Source organism: Micropterus salmoides, unplaced genomic scaffold (genome assembly GCF_014851395.1).
Source record: "Micropterus salmoides isolate LMB-PRFRI ecotype aquatic unplaced genomic scaffold, ASM1485139v1 Ms_hic_scaffold_2, whole genome shotgun sequence".
In the NCBI taxonomy this organism is placed as follows: Eukaryota; Metazoa; Chordata; class Actinopteri; order Centrarchiformes; family Centrarchidae; genus Micropterus; species Micropterus salmoides.
The window spans coordinates 49,236,061-49,247,388 of NW_024041150.1; the positions used below are offsets into that span (position 1 = coordinate 49,236,061).

At 42.6% G+C, this 11,328-nt stretch overlaps 1 protein-coding gene across 1 annotated transcript in view; it reads right to left on the reverse strand.

Annotated features, from left to right (window-relative positions):
* Nucleotides 1-3,317: 3,317 nt before the first annotated feature.
* Nucleotides 3,318-11,328, reverse strand: part of LOC119912631 (zinc finger protein 721-like) — a 35,862-nt gene continuing 27,851 nt past the window's right edge. The window contains exon 3 of the mRNA XM_038731913.1: nucleotides 3,318-6,084. Coding sequence (XP_038587841.1) covers nucleotides 4,923-6,084 — 1,162 coding nt within the window. The 3' untranslated portion in view covers nucleotides 3,318-4,922. The remainder of the gene's footprint in view (nucleotides 6,085-11,328) is intronic.

Genomic DNA, 11,328 nt, shown 5'->3' on the forward strand with positions numbered 1-11,328 from the left:
TGTTAAACTCAGATAAAACCGAAGTTATTGCTCTGGGGCCTAAGCACCTCCGTGATGCATTATTTAAAGATATAGTTTCCCTTGATGGCATCGCCCTGGCCTCCAGCACCACTGTGAGGAATCTTGAAGTCTCACATTAAGCAAATTTCAAGGACCGCCTTTTTTCACCTACGTAATATTGCGAAAATCAGGAATATCCTGTCTAAAAATGATGCAGAAAAACTAGCCCATGCATTTGTTACTTCTAGGCTGGATTACTACAATTCTTTATTATCAGGCTGCTCGAAAAAGTCCATTAAGACTCTTCAGCTGATCCAGAATGCTGCAGCACGTGTTCTGACAGGAACCAGGAAAAGAGATCATATTTCTCCTGTCTTCTCTCTTCTCTGCATTGGTTTCCAGTAAAATCCAGAATAGAATTTAAAATCATTCTTCTTACCTACAAAGCTCTTGATGGTCAGGCACCATCTTATCTTAAAGAGCTCATAGTACCTTACTACCCCACCAGAGCACTGCGCTCCCAGAATGCACCTGTGGTTCCTAGAGTCTCCAAAAGTAGACTAGGAGCCAGAGCGTTCAGCTATCAAGCTCCTCTCCTGTGGAACCAGTTCCAGTTTGGGTTCAGGAGGCAGACACCATCTCCACATTTAAGAGTAGGCTTAAGACTTTCCTCTTTGATAAAGCTTATAGTTAGGGCTGGCTCAGGTGAGTCCTGAACCATCCCTTAGTTATGCTGCTATAGGCCTAGACTGCCGGGGGATTTCCCATGATGCACTGAGCTCCTCTCTCCTCTACTTTCTCTCCCTCTGTATGCAACCTCATCCCATTATTGCATGTTACTAACACAACTTCTCCCCTTTCTGGTAGTCTTGTGCTTTCTCGTCCCTCTCCTCTCTCCTCCTATCACTTCCTGCAGGTGTTTCTGGCTCTGGAGCTGTGGAGTCTGGATCTGTGGTTGCGAGTCACCTGCTGCCCCCGTGTTCCTGCTCGACACCCTCTGCTACAACAATTATTGTTACTAGTCCTATTGTTATTATAAACATTACGACTATTATCATTAACACTACTATAAATATCTGTACCATTTTTCATTTAGTCTGTAGCAACATCACCTTTACGGTCTGTACCTCTGTGTGTATATTGTGTAGGCTGCCTCCCTCCTCCCTCTCGCTTTCTCTCTGTTCCTCTCGTGCCCCCCGTTACGCCGTAAAATTTACCAGAAAGTACGGGCCACGTCCTGTCGGCTCGGAGGCATTGCGAGGCTACCCAGCCGACCAATCCCAGTGCTTACGGTCCGTGGCCTAGTCCCAATGTACCCCCTAAGCCCTCACACACTTTACTGACATCACTTGGAAAGTGATTGAGTTTAAGAGGCTGCAAGGGCTCAAAATGCTGTAAACAGGAACGACACAGTACTCCTGCAGTCTCTCGCCCTACAGAGTGGCGGAGAGGTAAACTAAATGTCAATATATTTGTCAATAATCAATACACTATTGTAGGACAAACAAGCAGAGACTAAAATAGATAGTTGAATAAATTCCTCTGACTTCATGTGTTCTATGCAGCATCTTAAGTTAAAAATTTCAACAATGCTGACATCAGCGTAGGTGTCGATGCTTGTTTGTTAAACGGTTTTCTTCTTCTCTTAATACGCGGATTTTCCGTGATATTTCTCTCGCTTCTGGGCTTCCCCTGGTAACCCCCGTGTTTCACATCATACCGCTATGAACTGTGGGCAACTCCCTCAGCCAAAGTCTACAGAAATGCGGACTTACAAAAAAGGTCTAAAGGGCTCAAAATGTCCGCGAGAGTGCCCTCGCACACTTGCAAATTTGACAGTGGGACGGCCCTAAGCCGTCAAGGACTTCCCGGGAACGCGTCTCAAAGTCTGTGAGGGTGGACATTGGGATTGGGCCATATGTAGTTACATTTTTGAGGTGCGCGTCAGGCGACGGCGTAGCCTCCGCATAGCCACGTATCCTACGCCATCGATTCCACACACACAAAGTATTTTTTACACTTAACAATGGCCGTCCTGGATAACCAGCATCATGAGGCTGCTTATGGACTGGCTCTGTTAACTCGGGGTTTTCCTTCCAGCTCCGAGCGTGTTGATGTGAAGCTGTTAGTTCCAACAACATCATCACAACCATGAAGGAAGAGCTTCATCTGAGACCTACTGAATATATATTAGATAGATTTCAGACAGATTATTGGACGGATGCTACAGGAAGCTTTCAGCTGGCAGGGGACACAATAAGACTTTAAAACTATGTGATATTAGCTCTTACTAGTATGTATTTGAGGCTTTCTTGATGCTTGCTTTGGATAAGTGTTTGAAAATGGCAAAAATGAGTAAATGTAACAGAAACAGGACTCTGAGACTAGATCCAGGTCCACACAGCTTACTGTAAAGACACTAGTCACAGTCCTTTGAAGCCAACAGGGTGTTAGTGACTGTACATGTCAGAGTAACAGAGGTGGATCAGGATTTCTCTTCAGTCTTTTCTCTAAATGTGGAAATGTTGGATTTCACACTTTGTAATATTTAGGCAGAAAGAAAGAAATAAGATGCGACAGATTACTTTTTCTGTTCAGTTAGTTACTAGTCTTTTAGAGCTGAAGGTAGAAAGCAGAAAATACAAACTGAACGTAGCCAAAATGTCAACAACTCCCTTTGTGTCCAAAATGATGACCACGACCGACGGACCCGATTTAGTCCAAAATAGCAGAAAAGGACACATTCTGCAAATTGTTTAAACCCAAGTACTTTTACATTAATGTATTACTTTGAAAAAAACATTCAGCTATATTTACAATATATACCAAAAACGTATACCAAAATATTTTGATATAATTGAAATAGATGGAACCAGATCCCAACATGCAACACAGTGACGTGTATCGCCAACTGCAAAAAATGCATTATAGGCACACATCTTAATCTCTCCAATACTCATAGCAGAACTGAAAATGTCTAAAGAAATGAAGAAATAAACTTGTCTTTGGTATATTTATTAAAGTAAGAATAACAGAGTGATTCAGCTGAAGGGCAGAGCTCATACACCAGAGGGCTGTTAGAGAGTCTGACCCAGAGAAACAGAGAAGACATTTAATGCTAGAGAATAATTGTGGAGTCCAACAGAAAAGCCTTTCTCAGCCTTGAACCACAGTGGAAACTCCTTTCTCACAGGAAAGCATGAAACAAAACAATCTCACAGAAGGTCATTATAATCAAAACACTGGTACACTTTGTGGAAATTATAACACTACATAAGATGAGCAAAGAACATAAAGTAATGACATATAGAGGATTATTAAAAAGTCATCTTACTGTTTAAGCAGACACATCATTAGGAGACAAAAGAAATGAGCTTTGGCAGTTTTTGTAGAACAGAGACATTCTTGAGTAGTGAGCAAGCTAAGAGATCAAAACATTTAATTTAAGCAGTTTGGTCAAAATCATCAATCTCGTCATTGTCATGATCGGGTGGATTCAATCAGGTGAATCATTTGACATGTTTCTCAGGAAGGAGGCAGAACAGGAAGTGACTGGATCAGCTTCCCTCAGACTGATATATTTACATTATATTTATACATTAACTACAAGGACACTAACTGTTGCAAAAAGTACAAACATCCCACAGAGGAGATGGTGCATGAGTTGGAGCCACGTTGAGAGCTTCAGTCTGCTTCAAAGAAGAGCTTCTTCAAGAATCAAAGAGAATCTTTAAGATTTATTTAGTAATGTTGTTGATGGATTCAGGTCCTGTGGACATTTTACTGTGAACCATTTGAATTCTACATATAGTGGGATAAAAACTGCCACGCTCCTGCTGGACCCCTTGCAGTTTGCCTACAGGGCTAACAGGTCAGTGGACAATGCAGTCAACTTGGGACTGCATTGCATCCTGCAACACCTCGACTCTCCAGGGACATATGCAGGATCCTGTTTGTGGACCTCAGCTCAGCGTTCATCATCCCGAACATCCTCAGCACCAAACTCACCCAGCTCACCGTGCCAGCCTCCACCTGTCAGTGGATCACAAACTGAGGCTGGAGAACATCACATTCAGCACCCGGACTATCAGCACTGACGCCCCCCCAACCCAACACTATTATCAAGAACGCCCAGCATAGGATGCACTTCTTGTACCAGCTCAGGAAGCTCAACCTGCCAAAGGAGCTGCTGATCCAGTTCTACACAGCCATCATCCAGTCTGTCCTCTGCACCTCCATCACTGTCTGGTTTGGATCTGCCACCAAAAAGGACAGGAGCAGACTACAACGGACAGTCAGGACTGCAGAAAGGATCATCGGTACCAACCGGCCCTCCATTCAGGACAGTATAGATCCATCTCACCCCGGACACAACCTGTTCCAGCTCCTCCCCTCTGGTAACCAACAGACTCAGGAACCGTTTCTTCCGTAAACAATCACTCTGATGTATGTGCACCTGTATATCACATCCACCTCCAACGTGTACATAATAACAATAATGGTAATAATAATTTTTTCCTACGTCCTTTGTACTCAGCTCACTACACTATTCGCTCAATCTGTCAGTTTAGTCCATAGTCTGTATATATGGGTTCTCTATACTGTAGCCTGTGTTTGATTATTTTTGTCTTATTGTATAAGTAAGCACATCGTGAGCAATGTACAATCCAGAGTCAAATTCCTCATGTGTACACATACCTGGCAATAAAGCTGATTCTGAAATGCAGTGACTGCACTCTACTGGGTACTGCAGTTTAATTTTGCTATTGGCTGATAAAACCTCCGGATTAACAATTTCCAGGTCTTTCCAAATCAAACTTCCTCAGCTGTCATCACATGACGTTAGTCTAGCACAGTCACATGATAACAGGTGGTGGTATTCAGGGCAGAAGGAAACAGCTAGCTCGGCTCTGTGAAAACTGTCACACTGATGCTTTGTCAATGCATTTGTGTCTTGTAAGGTGTCTCCTTTTGGTATAAGATTTGCCACATTGGCCACAGCTGTATGGTTTCACTCCAGTGTGAGCACGTTCGTGGTATTTTAGGCCATCTGATGACTTGAAAGTTTTTCCACACTGTTCACACCAGTACGGTTTCTCACCAGTGTGAACACGTTGGTGTTTATATAGGAGATCTGATCGACTGAAAGTTTTCCCACACCGTTCACACGAGTATGGTTTCTCTCCAGTGTGAACACGTTTGTGCTTCTTTAGGACATGTGATCGATTGAAAGTTTTTCCACACTGTTCACACCTGTATGGTTTCTCTCCAGTGTGAACACGTCTGTGGTTTTTTAGGTCACCTGATCGACTAAAGGTTTTTCCACACTGTTCACACGCGTACGGTTTCTCTCCAGTGTGAACACGTTGGTGGAGTTTTAGGTAATGTGATTGAGCAAAAGTTTGTCCACACAGTTCACACCAGTATGGTTTCTCTCCAGTGTGAACACGTTGGTGGATTTTTAGGTCATCTGATGAACCTAAAGTTCTTCCACACGAGTATGGTTTCTCTCCAGTGTGAACACGTTGGTGTTTTTTCAGGACAGTTGATAAAGTGAATTTTTCCCCACAAAGTTCACATGAGTGCGGTTTCTCTCCAGTGTGAACAAGTTTGTGGTATTTTAGGCAATCTGATGTCTTGAAAGTTTTTCCACACTGTTCACACGAGTACGGTTTCTCTCCAGTGTGAACACGTTGGTGGGTTTTTAGGGCACTTGATTGAGCGAAAGTTTTTCCACACTGTTCACACCAGTATGGTTTCTCTCCAGTGTGAAGACGTTGGTGGAGTTTTAGGGCACTTGATTGAGCGAAAGATTTTCCACACTGTTCACACCAGTACGGTTTCTCTCCAGTGTGAACACGTTGGTGGGTTGTTAGGGCACCTGATTGAGCGAAAGCTTTTCCACACTGTTCACACGAGTACGGTTTCTCTCCAGTGTGAACACGTTGGTGGAGTTTTAGGGCACTTGATTGAGTGAAAGTTTTTCCACACTGTTCACACCAGTACGGTTTCTCTCCAGTGTGAACACGTTGGTGGATTTTCAGGACACCTAATGTAATGAAAGTTTTCCCACACTGGTCACAGCTGTACAGTTCCTCTCCAGTGTGAACTCGCTGATGAATCTTCAAATATCCAGATGTTGTGAAGGATTTGTCACAGTGCGGACAGCGATGACGTTTTAGTCCATATCTTCTTCCTCTCTATATCAAGAGAGAGAAACACAGTAAGTCAGATGTCATGGTGGAGTGAGCTATCTAAAACCATAAATGACATTAGAGCACATCCGTGAAATCACATTTGAACGTACTGTAATAATAATAAATGTATTTTTTTATAGAGCGCTTTCAATCAAAGTGCTTTACAAATAGAATACAATTAAATTACAAACAGTACAATAAAACTAGCAACCTGTCCAGGGTGTACACCGCATTTGCCCGAGTAAGTTGGGACTGGCTCCAGCCGCCAGCGACCCTGTACGCAGGATAAGCGGTTGATGATGGATGGATGGACAGTACAATAAAAAATTTAATTGAAACACTATAAAGTAAATACCACTTATACAAAATTGTGATCCTTATTCAGTTCTGAATTTTTTTTTTTTTTTTTTTACTATCAATAAATCTTCTGTGGTTTTGATTGCTGCAGTCTATCGTCCACCTAAGTACAACCCTAAATTTATTTCTCCATGCAAGTCCCTCTGGTACCGTAACCAGGAAGAATGGAGGAGATTTGCACCACGTCCACCGTCAGCATGTGAAAAAGAATCCCAAATATTAAAAAGCTCAAACCAGTGATTATTTAGTGTTATTGAAAATGGCACAAACAATGATGAGACAAAATCATGGACAGAGAAATGGCATGCCATGACAGCCGGCGAGTGATGACTTCCTGTTATTTCTCACAATATACACGCACTTAAAGGATTATTAGGAACACCATACTAATACTGTGTTTGACCCCCTTTCGCCTTCAGAACTGCCTTAATTCTACGTGGAATTGATTCAACAAGGTGCTGAAAGCATTCTTTAGAAATGTTGGCCCATATTGATGGATAGCATCTTGCAGTTGATGGAGATTTGTGGGATGCACATCCAGGGCACGAAGCTCCCCGTTCCACCACATCCCAAAGATGCTCTATTGGGTTGAAATCTGGTGACTGTGGGGGACATTTTTATAACAGTGAATTGCACAGTGGTAACAAGGCATGATGGATCCATGTTCTCATTCTGTTTACGCCAAATTCTGACTCTACCATCTGAATGTCTCAACAGAAATCGAGACTCATCAGACCAGGCAACATTTTTCCAGTCTTCAACTGTCCAATTTTGGTGAGCTCTTGCAAATTGTAGCCTCTTTTTCCTATTTGTAGTGGAGATGAGTGGTACCCGGTGGGGTCTTCTGCTGTTGTAGCCCATCCGCCTCAAGGTTGTGCGTGTTGTGGCTTCACAAATGCTTTGCTGCATACCTCGGTTGTAACGAGTGGTTATTTCAGTCAAAGTTGCTCTTCTATCAGCTTGAATCAATCGGCCCATTCTCCTCTGACCTCTAGCATCAACAAGGCATTTTCGCCCACAGGACTGCCGCATACTGGATGTTTTTCCCTTTTCACACCGTTCTTTGTAAACCCTAGAAATGGTTGTGCGTGAAAATCCCAGTAACTGAGCAGATTGTGAAATACTCAGACCGGCCCGTCTGGCACCAACAACCATGCCGCGCTCAAAATTGCTTAAATCACCTTTCTTTCCCATTCTGACATTCAGTTTGGAGTTCAGGAGATTATCTTGACCAGGACTACACCCCTAAATGCATTGAAGCAACTGCCATGTCATTGGTTGATTAGATAATTGCATTAATGAGAAATTGAACAGGTGTTCCTAATAATCCTTTAGGTGAGTGTAAGAGCCCTTTGTGCTTGAAGTGTACCGTCACTTTTACATTTTACTCTTTGGCTCCGGGACTCTCCTCTGCCCTCTCCAGATCAGGTTTTCTGGGCACTATGTGACGCTCACCTGTTCTCGCCTGACTGCTAATCTCCGCAGGGAGATCGGGAGCCTTTCATGCAGCCGTGTGCATAGCTGCTCGTCAGTGACTTCTCGTGAACCGACCAATCACAGCACGGAGGAGGCGGGACAGTAAAGTTTCAGGCACTACAGCAAAGTTTAGAAATGTTGAACTCATTGTTCTGAATGCACAGTTTTTGACAAGTTCATTTGCATAAACAAATGAAACAAACCACCATGTAGAGCATTTTTCTTGCACAATAATTGAATGACCCACAAAAATGAAACCTCTGTTTTGTCCAACTGGAATTAATATTAGGCTACTAATGTTAAGCTATAGTAGCTTACACTATTATCTGAAATTATAATAAATATACAAACATTTGCACTAATCAAACCTTAACCACAGTGGTGTAGGCTAATATCAGAGAAAGGTTTTATTTGTGAAACTGCTGAATCTCAATTAATAAACTATCTGTAGGCAGATTATCTAAATCAAGTGCAACCTGTAAAAGTATTATTATACTTTACTTTTTAACCTTTACTCCTCCAGGTTGTGGTTATATTTTGTTTATCAAATGGTAAGAAATGACAACAAAATGCATAGATTTCGGTCATAAGATAACTCCTTGCCTTTACTGTACGTGTACCGGCCATGGTTACAGTCGCTCAAAGTCAGCCCGCAAAGGCCCATTTTGAGCCAGGAAAAACCCTGGTGTCTGTACCACATAGTGACAATATACTGTCTATTACATACTCAGTCACTCAGTATGTACTGCATGCTAAATAAATGATCGGTATGTTATTACCACGTATGCCCGCTTGTTCACAGTGAAGTACTCTAGCAAATTGTGTAAAGATCACGGTTTGTTTTGTTGAGGTAAAACTAAAATAAATTACATGTCAAAATGTGTGTAAATGCAGACAGCTGGAATAATTTATGGCTGGAATTATTTTGAATGTCCTGCAGGAAGTGCAGAAAAGAGATGAATTGGGAGTTGGAAAAGTCAAATGGGAAAATAAATCTCCTTAAAGAGCACACTTTTACATTTTAATCGTTTCTGTGGCTGCTTCATGGCTCTGCTCGAGGTTTCTGCCTCTTAAAAGGAAGTTTTTCCTTGCCTCTGTCGCCTAGTGCTGCTCTTGGTGGGAACTGTTGGGCTTCTGTAAATAGCATCACAGAGTACGGTCTAGACCTGCTCTTTATGAAAAGCGCTGTGAGATAGCTGTTGTGATTTGGCGCTATATAAATAAAATTGTACGCAGAAGAAGTCGGCCAGAAACAACAGAAGAATAAAATCACATTGCATTGCTGAAAATGCAGAAATGTTAAATTAATTACATTATTTAAAACTGTCTGTAGCCACCAGGTAAGCTCCTGTTACCAACTTTATTTATATACCACTATTGTGAGATCCTGTTAGATGAAGAACTTCAAAATTAGTAGATTTGAATTATAATAAACTTTATTTATATAGCACTATTCAAACAGTATATTTAAAACAAAATGAGAATTAAACACACCCAAAGAATCTGGGGTGGGAATCTCTGGGCACCTCACGACTCGATCACAATTCAAAGGGCTATGATGGGATTATTAAACCATTATCGATGCATCTTGATGCATAATTTTTTCCCTCTATACAGGATCTCTGAATAATTACTAAGCATATAATTTGATCAATTAATATACCCAAATATTTGTACAGTTTGACTCGTTCGATCTGCTCACCATGTATAGTAAAAATACCTGGAAGACTGTCCAGAGACTTCTTAGATTCACGTTCTGCCGCTCGCTCGGCCTCACGCACAGGATACAAAGAGAGCTAGCTAAGCGTCGAGTGCCACCATGCTTGCACAGTGTGCGGGTTAAACTCTTACATGCGTATTGACATTAATGATTGTGTGACATTTTAGCAGGGAGGTTATTCATTCCACAGCGGTGGTGTTGGTGTGCAGGGGGACCACTGGTCTCTCTGTTGTGTGCACGACACAGACTTTTGCGTTCAGTCAATATTACGTTATCAACTAACATTTAAAGAACCTTGATCAGAGGATGAAGAGGGGCTATCCGTCTAGGCACGAGAAGAGAAAAAAACTCAATGACAATGAAGTCAGGTAAAACTGTTCTCTCAACGTCTGATGTCAGCAGATAACAGTAATATATATAAATATAATATTTATTTATTTTATATAATAGGCTGCGGACGAAAAGTGCCATTAATAAGCACATCGATTTTACGAAAAGTTGAGGTTTCAATAAAAGGCATCTGATACAGCTAAATGGGCAGCTAGCCAAACCTTCCTTATCGGATCACTATTATCATCTTCTGTCTTAATGTTTCAGCTGCAGACGATCACCTCTGTTGCCGTTTTGTAACGAGCTGCACAAGCAGCCACAGAGGGAAGACAAAATGAAGGAAAATCTCATTTTCAGCCACTAAACCACCCGATGACAGAATCAGACAGCAGCTGAGTTCCAGGTCAACATTTGCTGCAGCTGAAATTCCCCACGCTCGACTATTAATCACCTGATATGTCTTAACCCTCCATGTACAAAAACCTCACGCCACAAGTTTATTTCCATCTGCAGCTGGCGTCATCAACAAGGCCCAGGACCCCCACTGACTCTCAGACTCTGCTCCCTGCAGTACTCAAACTGGTACTTTGTGCACAATACAAAGAACCAACAGAACCGTGTTGTTGTGTTTGTCCCGTTTTAGACCAAAACATCATGAAAGAGATTCAAGCACTCACTCCCAAAACAAGCAGCGGTGAAGTCACAGCGAAGGTTAACAAGAAAGCCTCCTCACAGATCAATCAGACGGATCATTGTTTGTTCTGCGCGCTCCGCCATTACACGTGCGCTGCACCGCGCATGCGCCGCGCGGGAAAATGGCGACAGTTACACAACAAAGAAAAGAGAAATGTTTTCTTTCAGCTTCTCTTCAAGATGAAAACAGGAACCACGGAGACACTTTGGAAATCAAACCACGTCAACACAAACCCTGGAGCGGGTTTTCAGGCTCTGATCTCTAACAACAGAATGAACGGATGATACACGGACCCTCGAGACTCTTCCTCGTGTCTTTAGTCTCGTGATGAAGTCATGAACACTGACCTGAACATCGGCGCTATCAGAGCACGAGGCTGCTGTTTGGCTCCTGCGGTCCGGTTCTGGTTCTCCATCGTCCTGCAGGTCTCCGCTGTGACTGGTGGACCGTGTTGTCCTGGACTGAGTCTGGATTCTGGTCTCGGAGCTCTTCAGGCTGAGATACAGGAGCGCTGCGGGATCCCGCGGAGTGTTCTCGCGATGTCACGGCGTCTC